Genomic DNA, 23,192 nt, shown 5'->3' on the forward strand with positions numbered 1-23,192 from the left:
CCTTGTTTTTCAAGGTTTAAGAGCGTTTTGTTAGATTTTGTCTGCAACTTTTGCTCTGATCTTAACCAAACCTCTGCATCACAACAAAAAGCAAACAAAGGCCAAATGGGCGTCTTTAACTTTTTACATTCTTTGAAAAGCTTGACTTCAACTACATTTTACATACAGTGTTACACAACTTATTCTTTGTGTTTTATTATTATTCTTTGTTTTTTACTATGTTGTTTTATAATAATTCTGTTTTTTATCTAACATGAGTTTCTGTTTTTCCTTGATGTGATTCTTACTCTATGAACCTTTTGAAATATTTAAAGCGTCAATATTTTGTTTCACTTACATATAAATATTGCTAATAAAGGTCTTTACAATATATTTGTTTCATTATCTGTCTGAAATAGTTACCTTTAGCTAACAGTGTTTTGGATTTTAAATAACTGATTGAAGATTGTGGTTACTAGGCCTCACATTGCTGCTTTAATACTTTCAGCTTGGATAATTGGCTAAGCAGCTGTGCATATGACTCTTTTAGTGCCAGCAAGGAATGACCATCATACAGGTAAATAGCAGATGGTTAGCCATACTTGAGGGGAATATATATATATATTTTTTTTATGTAGATATTCTCCAATTAAACTGCAGGCCATTGCCTTCACTGCTGCAGCTTGTTTTTTTTGTTTTTTTGGTTCCTTCTTCACTGTCTACTTTTAAATTCTTTTTGAAGACTCATATTTTCCCCCCTGCCGTTCAACACAGCACAGTTATTTGTTCTTTAGTGTGAGCTTTTGTGCATCAGATTGTTGTGTGCCTTTTTTTATTTTAATATTTCATTCTCTTATTTTACAGCACTGTGGTTCAACCATTTGTCTTTAAACGTGCTAATAAAACATATTGGATAGGTAGAACACTAACCAAACCAACTTGGTCCTATGAATGAGAATATTGCCCTATGGGGGCGGGGGGGATGTTTGTGACCATAGCAAAAATAGGTAGACAGAAGATATGAAAGTTACAAACTAGATGAAATTATAAAAAAGAAAATAAATTAAAACTTGAACACTTCAGATGAGGAGAAAAACTAATCCAAAAAAAAGAGCCAAATTACTTAAGTAGAACTTTTCAGCGGAGATGCTTCACAGAGGCTACTGTAATTGCAACCAAAATTACTCCAGCAGCTCATTGATGAATCATCCAGAAGGGAAAAACAAGAACCCACAGTAACATCAGAGGCTCTACAGGTATTAGTTGCCTCCATTAATTTTAAGAGTTGATAATTCAACAATATGAAAGAGACTGGGAGAAAATTGGCAGCTGCTGACACAAAAGAACAAGACGACGTGTAGTATCTCACATTTATCAATGACATCTTGATAATCCACAAGACTTACAGAAATATGGCTACAATTTGTGAACTGTATGCTGCTGGACCTAAAGACAGCAAACATTTCAGAGAAAGAAGTCTTCCCACTGAAGGGGAAACATGGTGGTTGGCGTGTGATGGTGTGGGCCTGCTTTGTTGATTTAAGACAGAGTTTCTTAACTCCAGTCCTGCATATTTTACCTGTGTCTTTGCTTAAACACAACTGAATCAAATAATCAGGTCATTAACAGGACTCTAAGGAACATAAATGCATCATGGGAAGGTAGTTAAGCTGTTTATTTAAGGTGTGTTAAAGCATAAACCAAAGGTGGATGACACCAGACCACAACTCACCACCCCTACTTGACATTTTTGGATGAGTCACCAAAATGAAGGGAATCATGATTTCTGCTCCCTAATAAAAAGCTTAAAGGAGAAAGTATGACCTTCGTTTTTTGACCCTAAGCTAAAACACGTCTCAGTTACGCAGAAACAAATTATCCAGTCAAGTTTCAGAATGACCTGGTCAAGACTCATTCTCATGCTGTGACCTTAAGGCTGCTCGTTATGCTGCAGAATATGTGTGTGGTTAAATTTAAATGTTGCTGCAAAGACGAATGGGCAAACCTCCTTCACTGCCATTTAGACGATTCAAATCAAGCTCAGTAAAACATTTCAGTTGTCATAAGAGTGGCACAAAGAGTTAAGCTCTGAACACACTGAATGCGATTTTGTGCCTGGTCTGACAGAAATTCATGTCAGACAAGGTCATGGCGTTTAGTGCTCATTGACAGACACAATGTTTTGCAAGCGGGCTCACATAGCTCCGACTGAGATAGACTCCAGGTCTATTTTAGTCAGACATGAAGAGAGACGCGGTTAAATAAAACACATCCACTTGGGGGAAAAATACGAAATAAAATCTGTTAATTGCACGGGGAAAGTGTCAGTTTTTGAGTCACACATCGCGTATACAGTAGACAGTAGTCAGACTCGTTCAAAAACAATCAATGAAACATGAAAAAATAGAATACTTTACCCATGATAGGAGTTCAGGAGGATGTTCAGGAGAAAACGGATAAATTAGTAATCCTCTTTGAGCCATGCAAAAAAAAAAAAAAACAACAAAAAAAACAGGTGAGAAGACGGTGCAGGTGAACAAAGCGCATCTCTCTCCCCTCCATGACAAATAAGAAAACCTCCTGTAAACTTCACAGATCTCTTTCTGAGAAAATCACCTCTCCCTACCTCAGTCAGCATAAAAACCGCCCCGCAATGTTTATCGCTGGGTCTTTTTTATGTTTAGATGTAGATATAATTTTTTTTTTTTTATTATAGGCATATAAACATTCTCTATCTGTTCCGATTTGAGATGCTGCACAGACTCGTAAGTAGGGCATTGCTTTATAGAATGTGCCAATATTTTTATTTATTTATTTTTAATAGCTTCAAGTAGTCTGTCTAATTCAAATGTGGGAAATTGTTTTATTTGTGTGGTACAGAGATACAAGTGAAAAAAAAAATAAAAATCAGCACAGATCAGCCCATCCTGCCTAGTTGGAGCCTTTCTATACGCAGTCAGTGTGACGCACACAAAATTGTATAAGAGATTAAAAAGTCGTACGCAACCAGCGTGTTCAGGTCTTTAGAGTAACATTGCAGTTACCTTGTTACGTAGGGCTGGGTGGGTTTATATAACTTTTTAACCTCACATGGATTCATCATATTAAAACAGCAGGTTTTAAGTGTGATTTTTTTTATTTTATTACATTAATTAATGTCAAAATCTATAACTAAATAATTTTCAGCTGCATTTCCTTTTCAGAAGTTAGTGTACATCTACTGATAACAAGGCTGACAGACACATTCATTTTGTGCACTCACCAATTTTTGTTGTTGTTTTGCAGTTTGGGACGATGTAGAACAAACACTTGCAATGAAATCGGAAAAAACAAACAAACAGCGGATTCGACGTTTATTCTTTTATTTATTTTTTCTTCCTGATTTTTCTGTTAAATCATCTGAATATGTCTAAGCCTAAACATTTCAAATAAAATATTACCATCAGATGAAAAAAATATTCATATGGACAGTATAACTACTGTACCCCAAAAATAGCAATACCCAAGCCTTCCACAAACTGCAAACACTAAGATACTCCAGATCCAAATTATCATGTTGACTCTTTACTAAATATAACATTGCTTCAAACGTTTCTGGATTTGTTTGTATAATTTTCACCCATTCTTAATCCAGTAGCTGTACACAGAGTAATGCAACTTGTTTTCGTTTTTTTAATATTGCTATTGCAATTATTTGTTGCATAATCATTCTGCCTTACAAAATGAATGGTTCAAATTAAATCCTTAAAAGATCCAAAAGAAGGATATACATGGCCATGATGAAAAGATATAAACCTCTCATAGAAATTGTATGTACATATTTATGTAACCTCCTTTCTCATCACAGCTGAATTACATGCTCTTTATTTTTCTTCTAAGAACTCCAAGTATACACTTAGTGCAGAAAATATGTCCTTGAATGTTCCCTTTAATATTAATGGGCTTCAGAAAGCATTAACCCTGAAGCAGTTTTGTTGTTACTCATGTCCAACAGTTTGGACAAAGATATTTAAAGGAAAGTTGTTTCAATTTTGCTTTTTTTAAGGTAAAACTGAATGTGAAGGATGCTAATGTGGTTTTCGATGTGAGCATAATCTGTGGTGAAAAAGTATGCAGAATTCGTTCCCCCATTTGTCTTTGACTGGTTTTAGCCATTTCCTGATTCAATTTGATAATATCTCTGGATCTGTTCTTGATTACTTGTTCTTTTCCACACACATTTTTATATTTTGTGTGTTATGCAGTTTTAATGATCCCTGTTTTACAGACTGTTAAGTAGAAATTATCTTCACCTCCTGTTGTAGTTGTATTCCACCCTCCCTTCTGTTTATATGTTGTTGTTTTTTCGTGGTAAACCTGAAAAATGTCTGCTTTCTTTGTTTTTTCCTAGATTGTCATCCCTCTTGCCAGCGCTGTACTGGTCCATCTGCAGAAAACTGCTCGTCCTGTTCCTTCCCATTTAGCCTGTTTGAGGGTCAGTGTGTTTCCACATGCCCACAGGGCCTCTTCAGCCGGTACAACCAATGCCAAGGTGAGAAACACATAATTGTGCCTTTGTACTCAATTCTGTAGCATTGCTGTCCCAAGGCTTCAATTATAACCTCAGCTTTAAACTTTAAGCTCTGACACAGCTTTCTGAAAAGGTAAGCACTCCACAGATGTCCACTTTAGTTAAAGATGTCCTTGTTTTCCAATGGTTGGAAGCTTTTTTAGTAATCGGGAACAGGTTTACTTTAAAACTGGACTTTTCTCTGTTGTCAGTGATGGAGAAACTTTTTTAAATTATTTGTTGCGAAGTGAGAATTGTCTTAAAAAATTTGAGTGAAAATTGATTGCAATTTCATATTTTTAATTGCAATTTCATGTTTGAGAGCTTTGAAAAATTAGAGATTTTAAAGTGTTTTTTTTTTTATCAGTTTTAGATTTATCAGGGTGTTAAGTTCTGGCAAACGGTGGGTTTAGATTTCTGTTTTTTTCCTTTTCTCTTGTGAGCTAAAACAAAAACTCTGTTTTATGAACAAAAAGAAGATGAAGAGTGTGTGGGTACAGTACAAATGTTTATAATCCTCTGCAACATGTCACCAATTTTTATGACCACGGGTTCTCAGCAGGCTTCAGATTCATGGAGTTTCTACTCCACCGGTCAAAGCTCTATTGTTCTGATAATTTTTCAGAACTACAAATAAACATTAAGGATTCACACGTATTTACACGCAAATCGGATCTGGATGTTCGCTGCAGACTATCCACAGAATTCACAGTGGAGGTCAAATTTCTTAGCACTAATGTCTCTAGTGCTAAGAATATAAAAAAAAACAGGCCAGTCAGCCTGTGCAGATGGCCGCTCACACTGAGCCTGGTTCTGCTGGAGGTTTCTTCCTGTTAAAAGGGAGTTTTTCCTCTCCACTGTCGCTACACGCATGCTTAGTGTGAGGGATTGCATTCAAGTCAATGAGTCAATGCAATCAACTGGTTTTTCTTAGATAGAAAACTTTGAATCAATTTGACTGTATGATCTGGCGAATTATAAAGTGCCCTGAGATGACATGTGTTGTGAATTGCAGCTATATAAATAAACTGATTTGAACTGAATTGAATAATTGTCTGCTGTTCAACATGGTAGTTTCTGCAGCCCTTCTGAACCCAAACATGGGCCTAACTCTACATGCCCAAATCAGGTTTCTTCCAAACTTACAAGAATGCAGAGGTTTCTAAACTGTTTAGCTTCCGACCAAAATGTATTATTATTACAAAAAGCATCAGCAACAAAATTAGCTGTTTTTTTTTTTCTTTCTATTTTTAAGTGCTGCTTCTAAAGCGTTAAGCAATTTAGTTGAAATATGTGTTGTTCAGTTTAATTTCTAAAGTGGATCTTAGGACCCATACTGATTAATTAAGGATCTGAAGTTGGGTCACAACATCTATTGGCTTTAGGGTCCATCAACTGACAATCATACCTATGAGACCTAATGTTTATTTTAAAGGACACAAAACTCTAGCACACAAAACTCTATTTACTTAAAACCCATAATCATAATTTTTATCAATTTATACACAAACATAGTTTTGCCTCGAAACACCTTCCAAAACTGTGGTCTCTCTTTGTTTTTTTTCTTCTACAGTAGTTGTTGTCTTTGTAGAAATGGTCTAGTCTCATTTTAAACAGTAAAATTCTCTGTTGCTACAAAACAGACCCCTGATCTGTCTTCTCAAACAGAAATCCAAGCTGTTTGTGCAGCCCAGTTCAGATCAATGTGGTTTAATTTCTAGGGACATCGAAGGACCGGATCTCATGCAAAATTGTTTCCACTCTGTTCTGGAGGTTATAAAAAGTGTTTGTCCTGCTCTGCATATAGCCTACATAAAGACTCCAGCCACCATTGCTGAGCAAGCTCTGCATTGGTTGTCCTGCTTTCTGTCATTGTCATTACAAAAAAGTTAAAACAATCCACTGGACTTAGTTTTCCAAGTTTGAAGATGTTACACTTCCCATCCAGAAAGGTTTTTCAATTCAAAACTTGCGTTGAGTTCCAAGCTTTAAAGAGTGGACAAACAAAGCCTTGTTTTTATTTAGAAAACATACAAATTGAACCAGAAGAACAGGTTTTACCTTAGGAATGTGGGTCAATGAGGTCTTTGTTAGCCTGCAATACCCGATACTGATCTTTCTGTGATTTAACATCAAGTTCTTTATGATCTATTAATTTATTCAGCTGCAATGCCCCCAACAGCAGCACATTTTAATGCAAATCAAGGATGTCTACATAAAGGTAGACACGGATACCTTCATCTTAGCTAATGAGATAGCGTTAGCTCTTACTTTCTTTGTGCAAAAGGACAATTCTTTTTTACAAAAAAGTTATGGTATTGCATATTTTGAAATGAATCCTAAATCTGATTAATCTAAACATCAAAGTGAACTGTTGCCAATAGAAACTAAAGCTATCTAGTTTCTAAAACATCACATTCATGGCCATCGCTTGATCTTATCAGTACCTTCTGAATGACCTCTCATTTTTAAATACTGCTTTCAGTTGATTTTAAGTACAGCATGAGGAAGCCCCTTTGTCTCAGTGACTCCTGACGAATATCAGAAACCCCATTAAATAAGATTACAGCTGTATTAGTACAATAGAATGTTAACAACTGGAGAGATCTCAGCATGGCTTTCCATTGTGTTTGTCCTCCTCATTAATGAAAATCCATTTGCTGTAATCTATCATTCATTATAATAGCCTGTTTTACCGACTCTGACCCGCTCGCAGGAATATGACCCCCTCCCTGTCTCACATTAAGCAGCTCCAACCTTTCAAGTGTTTTAAATTCAATTTAGTTTTTCATCTTGAAAAGTATCAAATAAAACTGCATTAAAGTTGGGCTTCTCTCTTACAGCTCTTAGTCCAGCCTTGGTGTGAGTAATTGCTAATGAGGAAGAACAGATCGTTAAGAAGGATGTTCTGTTTGCTTACTTTGTCTCCTTCAGAGTTAATGTGCTCATTAGGGAATACCCTAACGAACATTTAGATAATATCTTAGAGAGATAAGTGTTTTGTTTTTTGGTTTGTTTTTAAGGTTTTTGGCTTCTTTTGCATCATATATTTTTCTAAAAGATCGCAAAGCAAGAACTTGGACTCAAGTTCATAAAAATAGTCATTTTAGGTCCTTTCCTGCCCCAATGTCCAGCTTACCCTCTCCTCTAGGAACCATAAAAGAACGATCCTAAAGCAGTTATAACAATCACAACAACAAAAAACATGTGACCTAAAACTATAAAGTAAGCAGATCAGATTGAAGTGCATTTCAGTCTTACATAAACAAAGGCAAGTTGAATAAACTATAATTAAAATCAATCTTTTCTCCTTTTTTCTGTTTTTCCTCTTCTGTTTTACTTACATTGCAGTGTCCATATGATCTATAAAAGTCCCTGCATAATTATAATAAAGCAATTTATATGCATGAAACAAGTGGAGCAGTAGGGCAATAGGCATACTGCTCCACTTGTGAAAGTAAAATCTGTTGGGCTCTTTTTGGCATCAAGACAATTATTGTTATTGCCACATTGCCAGACAGGATACTGTTAAAAAAAAAAAATTAAAATCAATAAATGACATACCAATTCAAGACGGTTCATGCCCAGACTAGAAATAAACAGCTCCATGTTTGCAGCCTTTATGGTTAAATAAGTGAAACCAGATCTTTAGGTGAACTTCTGCTTCCCTTTTCAATTTTTTTATTTATTTTTAAATATAAAAAAAATTTATCAGTATCCATAGGTATATTTGTAATAGATTGAGGGAAGAATGTCATCTGGTTCAGAAAAATAGCCACCCTCTGTTAGGTTTAAACACACAAACGCTAAATAATATGGGGAAGAAGGACAACAGACATTAGATTCTTTTTACTCGCGAGGAGAATGTGTTCAGTTACAGTAGTAGCCATTCAAAATTTCCCCACTTTCCTTGATGGGCCCTTGGCTGGTCCCCTACAATTCCCTTTTAAACATCAATCTATGTACTAAAATATGCTTTCTGTCATGTGGATATTAAGATCTAGACAGAAGCGTTATCTCATGGTCAGACCCTGTAATTCATTGAAAGGGTGGAGTCAGAGTAAGAAAATGTGCACACCCAGGAGCAGGCCAGGGGCTGGAAGTTGAAGGGGATTTTGCTGGGATTTGCAGGGAAGTGGGCTGCCATCCGGCTGGCGTTTCACTGGGAAGAAGGGCCCTTTTCAATGACTGCTACTGTACAATGTCCTACTGCTCTGAAGCATGCTCCCCTATCTCTCTCTTTTTATTTCGTATTGGGAGGACCCTATACTTACATGACCAGCAACGTTATCTACATAATACAAGCATAAGCAGTTTCAAAAGGTTCACCCTGGGGTCAAAAGCATGTCACTATCTTCTGGTTCCAGGAAAAGCTCCTTCTGCCTCAAAAGCAGACTTGTGGTGGGTGTTGCTTCACACTTATATTTATTAAAACACTGCCCACTTGTTTGGGGTGACTCAACAGGTGCAGTTTCGCTAACCGCCTCTGCAAAGACACTCAGCATAGACTATAAAGGCCACTCTAGGGTCATTGTATTCAAATACCGGTAGATATTTCAGTTAAAAAAAAAAAGTAAAAAAAAAAAAAGGTATTAGAAAGGAGTAAATATGAGATAAATTTATATACATTTGTATATATATGCACCAATCAATTCCTCAGAAAGTTAAGCAACATTAAAGTTTTCACTTTAAGCCACAACAGAAAATATATAACAGACTCTATAAAAGTGTGAAATCATTATAGGAATGAATGTTTGCATTGAGATAAAATCATTAATCATCTTATTTAACAAACTGTTTTAATAACTGTTTTCTGGATTTAAGCATTAGAATCTCTGTGGATTCAAAGCTAAAGCTCTTTATGCAAAGGATAAGTCATTTTTTAAATGCAAGAATCTGTCCGCTGCTCTTGCATGGTGTAGCTAAATAGAGGGGACTGTTATCGCTCACCAATCAGTCTAGATCACCATTACCCTACCTGATTTAAGGAATTCCTGTCCTTTAAAGATATGTGACTGAACCATGACACCAATAGAAAAGATCAAACATATTCACTAATATCATGATAAAACACTGTCATTATAGTTCGGTCGATACAGGTGCAGGAGAGGTTTGTAAAACAGAACAGAAACTGATGAGCCTTTTCACACACAGCTGCACAGTAGACATCAAAGTTCAATTTGTCATCAATGCCAGTCTCCAGGTATTTACAAGAATGGACAAATTCAGTGGTCTGACCTTTCATTAAAACAGCATTTTGCTTGTGTGGGTTCCTCCAAAAATCAATGACACAGACCTTTCGTATTTCCTGTGTTAAACCCGGAGGTAAATCGCCTCGCACCGTTGAATAAAGTCATTAATAATTGGACCATTGTTGCTTTCGTTGTCCTGAGGCAGACTGACAGCAAAACAATCATCTGCACACTTTATAATAAATCTGTCATCATGTCTGCTTTGACACATGTTTGCATAAAAGAATAAAAAATAAGACAACTTTTCATGAATCCAACCCACCATATTTGTTGTCTAAATTTAAACTTTTATATAAGCCTTTCGATTAAAAGTTGAGGTTGAATTGCATTAAAAGACCAGGAAATTCTTCACATAAAGTTCTGGCATGTGTGTCCCACTAAGATCCAAATGTCATAAATCTAAGACTGAGAGTTGATTTAAAAAGTTGTTCTTCTAAGATCCCGGTTTATTATCTGTGTATTTGGGTAATGTCTTCCTGCGTGTTGCCATCATCACCTTGCATTAAGATACTGATGCTAGGCACCATACAGCTGAAAGAGCACAACTTTTAGATCATCCAGAACGTAAGGGTTAGATGTTCACCCACAGAAACCAACTTCGAAAACCACCAGTGCAGAGCTTGTTGAGGGTTTGAAGTCACTTTGTCCTTTTCTTCGTCTTGATATGATTTGGACACAATGTTATCAGCCTCTATTGCTAAATATCTTAGCAGTGATACAGATGATCCAATTTTCTCTCTAAATAGTGACATCTACAATCTTCTCTGTATGAGGATTCAGACGGATTAGCAACACATATGAATATTAATATGAATAACTATTGTTACAGTGTGACCTGTCAAGGGGTGGCTAGACTATAACTTAAATGATCCATTCTTTTAACACCTCAGGCAGTGACATTACAATTAGAGCAGTTTAGCGAGTTTACTGACGATAAGGACATTTTGAAGTTTTACACTAAAGAGGACTTCAGGTTGAACCACAGGCCAAAATTAAAAGGAAGCTGCCCGATGTTTGAAAAGAACTAACCTGCTTTATAATAGATAAATGTTATATATATAATATAATAATAAAGAAAAACAAAAGAAAAGGAACTTAATTTCTGGGCTAAAATAAACAGGAGAAAATAAAAGGCAGTTCATCCAGAAAAAGTCCTCAAAGTATTGATATCTGCAGCCTGCAGTTGCGTCTTCTTATATGTCGTCTTCACTCGGGCTGTCAATCCGCATCCATCCTTCTTTTGGATCCACTAATCACAAATAAGTATCTGCATGCTCAGATATAGATAATCAGAAACTGAAGCATAGAACACTTTTCTTCGCAGTCATAACACTTCGAAAAAAGAAATTTAATCAATCATCCAGACCTGCTGTGTGTTAAAGAAGCCTTAGGTTGAATTTAACTGAGTTCATCAGGATCTCAGGATATTTACACTCATGAAGGAAAGTCAGGTAGCATAATCAAAATAAAGCTGAGAAGGGTGGAAATATTAACCAATATTCCACCATTTGCAAGGCTCCTACACTAATCCAAGAGAGCCGGAACTTTTGGAAAGCTCCCCTTCGACTTGGAGACCCAGGCACGGAGCAATGGCCCTCGTCTTAATCCTATTTCATTTTTGGAAACAGGCCTGTGAACCACTGCAGATTTTCATCAACATTTGTGTCCTCATTTTTCTCCAGCATGTCATCCATCCTGCCTGGCCTGCTCCGGCCCCTCCCAAGCCGACTGCATCTCCTGTCCCCCAGGGGCCTCCCTGCAGAGCGGCTACTGCACGACAGGCTGCCAGGAGGGCCGTTTCCTCAGCGCCTTCAGTGGAGAGTGTCTCAGTAAGTCTGCTTTCATTGCTGTGGTTTCATGAAATATGCTGCCAGGAGAGCTTGTTTGTGCAACAGTTCTGGACTCTATTGGGAAATTAATCCGACTCTAGCAGGAATTGTGCCTTTCTCTGCCCACTGGGCTTTGCATGATGACACTCTCAGACACGCAACTCTGCTGCAGGTTTTCAGAAACCTGCATTATTTCATGTAAACATTCTTCCTCATTACATTTTATTTTTTCAATCCAGCCTTAAATTGCTTTGTATATTTTCATCTTTAAAGATCACATTTCTGGTAAGAACTGCAAAGTTGTATGTTATCCCTTTAAGCACTTTCTCTCCTTTGATAGATGGGTCTGACTTTTATATGAAGGGCAGGTTTTATTTTAAATCTCTTGCCAAAGTGTTTCGTTATTGAGCTTGTGATTATATTTCAGAAACATTTACATCTTAAATTAAAAGAATCCCCCTCAGCATAAAGGATCTCATTTGCATCAAATCATAGAGTGAGGATTAAATTCCTTACAATCAACTAAAAAAAACAAGGTAAATAACTAAAAGCATCTTAATCAAACCGGCAGCTTAGAAACCTGAATGTTGCATCGAAATATTTATGTTTAAATATCAGTCCTGTTCCGGTATCCAGAGGGATCCGGTTCATCCAACAAAAGATGTTACAGTGTGGATCCCACTAACAGGTACTCAGTTATCTAATTAATAAATAAAAAAAAAACATCAGTATGTTATAACGTCAGAAATCATCATAGAGATCTGTGACTTTTAGTTTTTCATTTATTGCAGATTTTAATGAACAGTTTAATGATGTGTTTTTTTTACTCTGGTGACAAGTTGGAATCACATCCATGTTGGGCATCGGCATGGAAGAAGAGAAAGAGCCCCACAGTCTGTCGCTGCACCCGGCAGTTCATCAGTTTAGAGGCGTAATGTCACCTGATGTAACAATCTTTTTAAAGATTGTTGTGATTTTCAACAGAGCATCAGATCTTTTTAATAAAATAATGACCATAACCAGGGCAGATCTGAGCTTCCACCATGTTTGAAAGCTTCCCTATTTCACCCTCCTGTCTCAATCCGTCAGCAATCAGACTCTAGTTCAGCCCTTCTTTTTTCACCAGACAAATATTTTTTTTCTTACTCTTGTGTGGAGACTGCGATGGGGTTTGGGGTGAACTTATGGCTGATCTTTGTGATCCATCATCCAAAAGTATCAACAATGTTTTCTCACTGCAGCAGGGGGCTCAACCACACAAGGTAATTGGGCCCAAATCACTCTCTAAAGAACTGACTAATGGAGCCTACTGAGTTACCAGAGTAAAAGTCATTTTAAATTTTTATTACCATTTTGAATTTGCACTTTTAACAATAAGTTAAAACTCTGATTGAAGTGATGACCTGAAGAAAGTGTATCAGCTATAGCCAACAAGCAGTGTACATGTTTAAGCTGTTGCTGAATTAAAAGCTTTCACTCTATTTTAAAGAAACATGTAAGATAAAGGGTCGATCCAGAACTAACGAATAAATGCAATTTATACAGCATGTAGCAAGGCTAGATTCCACCCTGGTAAACGTAGAGGTTGGCAGTTAGATCTGGGTTAATGTGAGCTGCAAACGTGCCCTGATCAGCCCTGTGATACCTACTGCCCTGAGACAGAGTGTCACCCCACGGATATAATATTCTTACTGTGTGTTCTTTTAAAAACTCTGCCAGTAGCAGCATGTGCTTAAAAAAATGGCATCTGATTTCGGGGCATCGTCCTTTATTCATTGAACTTTAGCTGAACCCGTTTCTGTTGCACTTAGTTGTATTAAGTTTTTATTGATAAACCATGTCCTGTTCAACTCTGAAACCCCTTTGTAAGGATTCCGCCTGCTGCTCTAAATGCAGCGAGACAGATTCTGGATGAATTTGCTACACTTGAAGTGCACTTGATTTATTTCCTATTTTATTTATTTTTGTTCCATTAGAAAAACCTAAAATAGAGCGAAAATTTGCTGTCATTGGCAACAAGCTTTGGGTTTCAATGAAGCTTAAATTAGAAATAATTTAAATCCTGACATTTATTTTCTATTTAATGACTCTAAAAGCATTTGGCTGCAACTATAAGGGGGGGTGAACATGAATGCATGCCTCTGTTTCCATAATTTTCCAGTTCAATATGTCCTTCCTTCTGCAGTTTGCCTCAAGTCATGTTACCCTTCAGCTACACTGGAAGAGTGGAAGCAGCGTGTACAACCTGCAATCTGGCTGATCGCAGCAATTCTAGTTAATCAGAGTTGTTCCACTGAAAGGGCAGCAGCCTGTTTCAGAAGCGTCCCAGAAGCGTTGGCCGCTGGTGGCTTCAAATCCAACTCAATCTGGAGCAGCATGGATTGTTTAGACAGGAAGGCAGCTGATGAAAGGCAAAGCGGATCTGGCTACATGTTAAGACTTTAAACACATTTCCTGGAGTTATATGTGATAATACATATGTTTATACTGTTAATCACCAACCCTAATGAATATAACCATTAAATCAAAGGAGAAAAATCTGAATATTTGAACTAATTTAGCCACAATTGAAAATTTATGGTGGTAAACAAAGAGCTAGCACTTGAGAACTGGTTAAATGGGATTGTTCAAGTTTTTTGACATGAATTTGTGTGAAATGTTCACCATCTATAGCTGAGATGTAACAGTGTCCCCACTATCGCTGAGCCTTCTGCTCTGAGAAACGGCCTCTAACTTATCAGAGAAAAAGTAGTTCCGGTACTTTTCAGTAGCACGCATGATTAAAGGTTTTTCAGATAGAATAAACTGTCCAATTTTTTATTAGTCTATTTCAAAAAATTTTCAATATCCCAGCGCTATATAAGACATTGATCTCAATTAGGACTGCGTAGGTAAGGAGGACAGTTCCTGCGAACCGATATAAAAAATAACACGCCCAGTCATTGAATGTTTATAAAAGTGAACTAGAACATTATTACTGATGAAAATATATACTAGCCCTATATAGTATTACGAAAACCTGCTCAGGCTTGTGACATACCCACTTATCTCAGCTGTCGTAAACAAGTAGACAAAAAAAATTAAAACAAAAGGGAAGATAGATTAAATAATGTTGACAAAGGTTGAAATGGGGAATGCTGCTAAAATGTTTGTTGGTGGATTTTTAAAAATCCCTATAAGGACAGTTTCATGGTCCTACCTCCAAGGGAGACACCGGTCAGCTGCAGCCTGTCACCCGAGCTCAGGCTCAGTCTCCCCGGCAGACTCCTCCGGTCTAACGCTGTCCTCCTCTGCTATCATCCTGAGCTAGCACCGGCAAAATACCGCCTCTCATTTGCTCTGCTGCGACCCAGAGTGTCAGTCTGTGGGAATGGGGCACAAACTCAGAACATCAGGATTCCAAGCTCTATTCCCTAACCACTACAGTAGGCCCCCACTCCCCCTGCAGGGCAGAGTGATATTGCCCGAAAAGTGTCCTAATTGATATCTATGTCTGACATAGTGCTGGGATGTATCAAATTGCTTAAATAGTCTAGAAAAACACATGCATAATCTGGAAATGGAACTGCGTTTTTTGCGGTACCTTACCGGACGTTTTTTTGTAGCAGGAAGTTCGAGGACGGTAGAGGCACTGTTACATCTCAGCTGTTGATTGTCAATGTTTCACACAACTTCATGTTCAAAACCTTGAACCTTCCTTTGAAGGAAAAGCACTTTACGGCTTTATTGTTACAATAAATCTGACTTGATCTCTGTCCAGCCGTGCTTCGTTTTGGAAATGCTCCCAGTGAAATAGTGTTTCTGGGAGAAACTCTGCTGCGCCTCTAGCCCCTTGGATCCTAGGAGCATACCATGCACTCACCATGGCCACAGTGAAAAACTATGGTGGCAGCATCATGCTGTGGGAATGTTTTTTTTTTTTTTCTTTAGCAAGGATAGATAACTAATCAAAGTTAATAGGAAGGAAGATAGAGCTAAAAATGACTGTTTTAAAGAAGTTTCAGAGGCTGTGGAGGACTTAAAACTAATCAGAAGGCAAGATTTACCCTCTGGTTGCACAACAGACCCCGTCATACAAACAGAGCCATTGTCATTATACTTTAGAAAGACACAGGACTCCTATCTGTTTGCTTTAGTCATGAACATGTTTGTGTTGATCTATCATGGGATGGGCATCTCCAGTCTCCTGGTATGTCCCTGCTCCAGCTCACCTGAAACAAATAATTGGATAATTATAGAGACTCTGGAAAGCTGCATGCTAAGGATTGGACTCAGCTTTTGGATTGATGTGTGTACTTATTCCTGGTCTAACACATGAATCCCTTTAAATTATCTTAAGGTCTATGCCTAAAACTTCATGAAATTAAAAAAAAATATATACACATTATTATTGGTATTACTCTATTAAAAAGGTCTATTATGTCAACTAGGCTAGTGGCAAAATGGACCCAGTATTCTGCATTGTGTAGGTGTTTCCCTGCTGCCACACACCTGACTAAAATAAGTGGACGATTAATAGGCCTCTGCTGCACTTACTGTAGTGGCCAATGAGGCAATGCATTCATTATAATTAGGTGTGCTGAAGAGAAGGGCATCTAAAATGTGAAGGGCCCTGAGAGGCAGAGTTTAGAATCACACATTTCTGTTTACAGAAATGGGTTATTGTTTTCTGCTGCTCCTTAAGACACATCATCCCTCCATATCAACAACATGCTGATCCAGCTTTATTAAACCATGCCTCCAGAGATCATAATGTGAAAGAAGCGTGCAGCTTACTGTTACCTCGCAGCACGAAAACCAACTAAAAGGCCTATTTATTTATGTATGTACTGTCAAGATTAGAAAGTTTTCTTTCAGCAAACTATGCTGAAATGTGCCCTTTAAATATGGGCCTTTATAGAGCTCATAGCTGCAGGAGTAAATGACTTCTTCAACCATCTGGTTCCACAGTGAGGCAGAACTCTCACCTCAAGGGAAGGTTTGGGTCAGCAAACTTGATTTTTTTTTCATACCTGACCTTATTAAATTCATTGAGATTTTCTGAGAAAGTCCCAGCAGTGCTGCTAAGCGAGCTCAGACCTGGCTGGTCAGGCAGCCCTGCTTTTCTACGTATTGATTTCCTGCTACGAAGCAACTTTGGTTTCCAGCACAAGTTTCCACAGCGATGGACTCAGAAGATGAAGCAAAGTTCACTCTGACTCTAAAAACCAAGACTTTAGGCCCCTAATCCTGCTTCGTGCTAAAAACGCCATATAAGCCGTTTAAACTGTCATGACTGTTTGCAAACACATACACTGATCTGAGATCAGCCTTCCTGAGCAAATCTAGTTCCTGAAAGTACTCCAAGGCACCTCTGTGCCAAAGAAATCTTGTGATCATCGCTTAATCCCAGGGCCAGGGATCAAACGTACACCCCCACTGTTTTAATCTGTAAACACGAAGCCTCATGTTGAACTCTCACAACTTGTATTTTGAACTCCTATTTTCCTATAGACCCAAATAACCTGAGTCTGGTATTTCCAGCTGTGGAGTCAGTCTTACATAATCTTGTTAAGGCACTAAGCCTGTCACTCTCAGTTATCAGTTTATATGAGAGCTTCCATCAGAGGTAGATGTTTGGCTGTCTGCTGTCTACTCTTACCTTCTCTCTGTCCATCATTCTGCTGACAAGGCCTTATACTCCCCTCATTCTTCTAGCCTTACATTTAAAGAGCAATAGAACAATAATCCAGTCATGACTGACCAAACACTCTGTCAGTCAAATATGACTCTTTTATGTTGCTTAACTTTTTTATTTTTGTGAAAAAAATGTCCATAAAAAGCAAAGTTTAATGTAATTTATTTTGATAAAAACTAGTTAACAGTAACGTTTAGGTTTGATTTTGTTTGTAAATGCATCTTAAAAAACTATGGAAATTGAGCTGATTCTGTCTCAATTTTCACAAATACACATTTGTAACATATATGCACAGGACAAAATCCACACATCTTGTGTGCTTGCATGAATTGTGCTGTGTATGTGTGGATCTTGTACTGTGCGCGTGGATTTTTTTGTACATATGCGAATCTTGTCCTGTGCATGTATGAATCACATTTGTGTATTTGTGACAATTGAGACCGATCTAGCTCCTTATATTTAAAGGGGGAAAAAATACATAAAAAAGTGTTCATGGGTGCTCATGGACAGAAGGATATTTTGTTTTGGCATTATTTTGGTAAACTGCCAAAGTCTTGAAGAAGCACAACAGCCCCAGGACATCATACTGCTGCCACCATGTAGGAGAGTCAGTAGGATATTGTTTTTTTCTGAGATTTTGGAATAGCTGTACATCAAATGTGACCAGAGATCGATTTTTGCCTCATGTCTCGGGGATCATCCGCATTATGCTAAATATGTAATGGGTTTTTTGTGCTTGTTTTGGCTCAGCAGTGGTTCTAGCCTTTGAAATTTTCCAAGTGCATCTTTCTTGTTGCTGAATCATTAACTCTGAGATTTAGATTTTGTGTCCTGGCTTCGTTTCTGACCTGCTAGATGAGTCGTTGCTGCACTCCTGGTTTCATTTTCGTTGACAAGCCACTTTTGCAAAGGTTCTGCATTGTTCCATTTGGTCTCCAGTTGTTAATAACAGTTCTGACTGGTTTCCTGGAGTCCCAAAGCCTTAGTAAAACACCTCTGTGACCCTTTCCTGTGTAATTATTAGAACAAAGTGAGAGACAATCGGATAACTACTGATACTAAAGGAAACGCTACCCTCAAGCTGTTTAATTAGCCGGTACAGAGTTTTTGTGGTTTTCCTTTGTTTTTTTATTTATTTATTTTTTATTAATAATAGTGCAATCTGCTCTTTATTGTGAACTGTTGAGTTCTGATTTAAAATGTTTTTTGAACATTCATAAACCTGAGCATGTTTACCTTACCTTACCCTACCGATTCTTAGAAGTTTTTTAACACGGCTGTGTTTTTATGTTTTAAAACCTTATTGTAGATCAAGCATCCAGTGGTTGTGGGGGCTTTTGCATCAAATCCACAGCATTACTACTGTTTCATACAGTGCATATCTTTAAATAGTCCTGTACGTACAAGGCCTGAATGTATCACCACATAAACTCTGTATATTAACAAAGAAATAAGAGAAATTTGGGCAGATTATTATTATTCTTTTTTTCCATGAGCTTCAAAACCCATCAGCAGGATTTCATAGATATTTTAAAATAGTTTTGTCAGGGTTGGTTGTGGTTTGGAGGACCCAAATGCAGAGGCTGAGGTGAATACTTGTAGTTTTAATGAAAAATGGTTAACAAAGGCAGTCCAGAAATCCAACTAAAAATGTAACAGACCAGAACCATGAAGACTTCAAGGGAAAACACGTAGAAGGAGCCAGGGAGAGACGAGGGGAGACGACTACAGCGAAGACAGGACCAGCAACAACAAAGGAACCAACAAAGAGTGAGAGCAAAGGTAGAGCATAAATAGCTGACAGAGACAAAGGGAGGGCTAACGAGCTGACAAGGAGCAGGTGTGAGGGACAACGAGGGAGCAAAGGGGAAAGGAACACACACACACACACAAGAGGGCAACAGAGGACAACATGAGAACTAACATAAATCTAGAAATTACAACAAAATAGGAATTAACCCAATAAAAACTAGAAAACAAGGAGCAAAGTAAAGCATAACATAACCAAAACCATGACAAGTTTTAATCAACAGGTCTCCAGGATTTCAGAAAACCTTTAATTTCTTTATCCCCCTGGAATTCCGTTTATTTTTTCCTAGACCACTCCTTGCACCGAGCCATGACAGCCTGCAGTGCATTGTCCCCTGAAGCTCTCAACAGGCACCCGGTCACCGATGACTAACAACTCAGAAAACATGAAAATTACAACAGTAAAACTTTTACCAATATAGACATATCACAATTCAACCACCAAGTTCATTTTATGGACACAACGAGCACCTAAACACAATGAACAGCGATATAGCAGCATGTCAAAATTGAAAAATCACAAAGAAGCCACAACAACATACAGGAGTCCAGAACAACATTTAAAGGGGTCCAGAAGCCGTATTATAAATACAATCTTCAATTGTTTGTATAATGACCCACAGAGTAGTTATTCAATAAGTGAAACTTTTTTTATATTTATTTTTAATTTTTATGTTTCTAGGACAGGCTGCTGGGAGCCAATTAGTTTCTAGTCCTTCATAAGAGAAGAAGTGCCTCTCCTCTGCTATATCTGCTGGGGTAGCAGCTTCGAATCTAGTTTCTGGAAAAGGGTAGACAGTTTTATTTTAAACAAAAACCAACCAGCAAAAAACAAAAATTAATCAGGAAATGGTCAAGCTGGAAATGGGCAAAATAACCCTGGTAGGCTTTCGTCAGGACCCCTGAAGATTAGATGATTTTTGTAAGATTACAGGACAGACTGATTGTTAAGATGGACAATATTTAAACCTGAAGATTTACAGGAACTAAGAACTTCAGTTATAAATCCATTTGTTAGGAGTCTGAGACTAAACCAGATGAGAACTGGTTAAACGGGACCACCCAGCTTCTCTCTCTGCTGGGCTCTGGTTATTCTCACGTCTAAATAATATCCTCCACCTTTTACCCCTTGCTTTCTAACCAAACACTGAAGACTGGCTAAACGATCAGAGAAAATGCTGCAAGAAACACATTTTTTTGTGTTTTCACTTTACAAACACCGTGCTAAGCAAAAAAAAGAAAAAGCAGGAAACATCAGTCTCATTAAACAACTCCCTGTTATGTATGTAGCAGAAGATGAAGGAAACCCTGCATAATGTCTCATAAAACGGACCCGACAGGAGAGGAGCAGGATCGTCCTGTGCACGCCACATTTATAACTATAGAATACCTTTTTATGTGCTTCAGGGATGGTAACTATGCTATAAAGAGGGACTCTGAGGAGGCAAATCAATAGCATTTTAGTTTTATATTCAGTTTTAGTCTGCACAGTCAATAATCCTTGACGCTTGAGTTATCTTATCTCTGGCATAAAGCAATTTGTTCAGTGCTCAGAGAGGGATCACCTACAGAGTGTTGGCTGCAGGAATGCTGATTCCTGTTTTGTTGCAAAGTAACACTATATGGAGAATTTGATTGTTGGATGACATGAGGATTTTTTCCCCCCTTTCCTACAGTGCTGATGTTTTTGTTGACAACAGAAAAAAGGATTAACTCCCATGATCAGATGCAGTTAATCGAAGACTTGTGTTTTATAATCTATCACCTCAGATGGTTTCTTTGTTGCATGAATATATTTGCATCCTCTTGCTAGAATTATTTGAGACAAACATGTCAGTTGGGGAGCAGCAGGGTTTTTTTTTTGCTTTTTGCAAGCTGTCTGGTCTTAAGAGAGGAGACAGAGAACATTTAGATTTTACAGCCGGTGCCGCTCTGTCACACTGACTGCAGCCCTGCTTTCTTTACATGTAGGAAAAGTGTCAGTTAAATATGGATTTTTGTTGTTGTGATATTTTGGGGACTTGTTTCCAGTTGTGGGACAAGGTGATCTACGTGGAAAATGTGACAGTTCCACAAACATTAAGATATCTGGTCACATATTTAAATGCCTCTCAGTAATGATAAATCCTTCCAATGTCACACTGTTCAGGATCAAAGTCGAAATATTTGCCCATTCATACTGGCCTGCTGATTTATTTAAACATATATAGCTTCAAACTCATAAGGCTTTAAACCTTATGTATTGCAACATTTTTTATGCAATACTGCTATTTCATTTCTAACATTTTTAACTTAATGTTTTTTTTTATTGAATGTCACCATAATTATGCAGGTGTTTGGAATTTTCTATCCCAAGCAGATTAATCCTCTGGTTCTATTAAGTGAATATTATTATTATTTTAGGAACTTTTGAAATGCCTACCCTTCAACTTAATTTGCATTGGGGGTTTAAAACTTTTAGCCACATCTTCACATTACTCTAAATCTTGCCATTAAAGTAAACCTTCACATTCCCGTGGAACATTAATGGCCGTTTCTCAATAGCGTTCTTGTGTGTTCTCTTGAATTTAAAAACGGCCATTGATTTTTAGGCAGAGATTTAAAGGGACAGTGTGTAAGATATACCCCCATCTAGTGGTACTCTAAATGAATTACAATTGACTCACTGGTGGCTCCTCATCAAGGGTGAGAGACCCACTACAGAAGCTGCAGAGTGACATTCTATTCTATTTGAACAGAGAGGAATGATCAACATCTGTCACCCTGTTAAATCAGCTAGCATAAGAAAGAACATTTCTCTGAAGGTGGAACTGAAAGAAGCCTTTCCTCGTTAGCTGCTATGACTTCTGTGAGGAATAACAGCGGCTGATAACTGCAGCATAGGATCGCATCCAGTAAAGGCCAACAAACAAAACGTCTCTGACGGCAGGGACAGATTGACTATACTATCATGTTTCTACCATAAAGCTAAAATAAAATTCACTCTTACAATATATGGTCATAGCTGCCTGTCCAACAGAACACCTGAAACCTCTGTGTTTGTCTTAAAGTCCCACTTCTTCATCACGTGTCCTCAACTTTAAAAGCTACACTGATGTAGACTCTTATTTTCTCCTGATTTTTTTTTTAAATTTCTTTTAGTTTTGTCTCTCCATTGATAAAGAGTACAGAGGGTCCTCAATTACGACAGAAAGTGGGAGGTAGAATGATCTACGGTCATTCTTGGATTTCTTTTTAAGCCTCCCCCACCAACAGCAAGTTTTCAGATACAGGGAAAATACTAGGGCTGAAACAATTAATCGATTATTGAAATAATTGTCAACTAATTAAGTTATCAATTAATAATTAACGGGAATATGGAGACTCTAAAACATGCCTTGGAGCAGTAACTATATTCAAATATTAAAAAATATATCAACATTTAGCATTTAAGATTTTTAAAACTTTTGTGTATCAATACATTCTATCCAGAATTCATCAATTGGAAAGGTTTTAGTTTCACCTGGGTTTATTCAGTAACAAATCTTCTTTAAGAAACCCTTCACTATCCGATTATAAATCAATTAATCAAAAAAAATAATTGACAGATGAATTGATTTGCAAAATAATCATTAGTTGCAGCCCTAGAAAATGGATAAAGTTTGTACCCTTCTGGCTAAACTGTTGCATTTCTAAAACTACTCATGTTAAGATATGAAAACTCATTTGGAACATAATATATTACTTTGAACAATATACAGTATGTTTATAAAAGCCATTCTTGATTATTGCTGATAAAAAGTTGAATTTCTTACACATTGTCCCTTTAAGTATAGACATCTGAAAAGATAAAGCACATTATAAAAGCCAGGTTTATAGAAAATATACTAAATCTAGACATAGAAAGATTGTTGATGCATAAATTGCAGATAACTACAATCTGTCCAGATATTGTGGTAACATTAACATAATAATAGACTTTAGTGTTTGATTATTGATTGATTCATCATAAACTACTAAAAAAGGAGAACTTCAACTAATCCTTGTGGAACACCTTTGGCCAGATTAAAGCACTATTATATTCTAACAGTTTAAAGCTGTTATTGTTGTAAGCCTCT

At 37.3% G+C, this 23,192-nt stretch overlaps 1 protein-coding gene across 1 annotated transcript in view; it reads left to right on the forward strand.

The window, feature by feature from the left end:
- The window catches only part of fras1 (Fraser extracellular matrix complex subunit 1), a 352,266-nt gene that overhangs the window by 180,793 nt on the left and 148,281 nt on the right, over window positions 1-23,192 (forward strand). Inside the window, exons 17-18 of the mRNA XM_015373599.1 lie at window positions 4,370-4,510; window positions 11,463-11,609. Coding sequence (XP_015229085.1) covers window positions 4,370-4,510; window positions 11,463-11,609 — 288 coding nt within the window. The remainder of the gene's footprint in view (window positions 1-4,369; window positions 4,511-11,462; window positions 11,610-23,192) is intronic.

This window comes from Cyprinodon variegatus, unplaced genomic scaffold, assembly GCF_000732505.1.
Source record: "Cyprinodon variegatus isolate N-32 unplaced genomic scaffold, C_variegatus-1.0 Scaffold89, whole genome shotgun sequence".
NCBI lineage: Eukaryota > Metazoa > Chordata > Actinopteri > Cyprinodontiformes > Cyprinodontidae > Cyprinodon > Cyprinodon variegatus.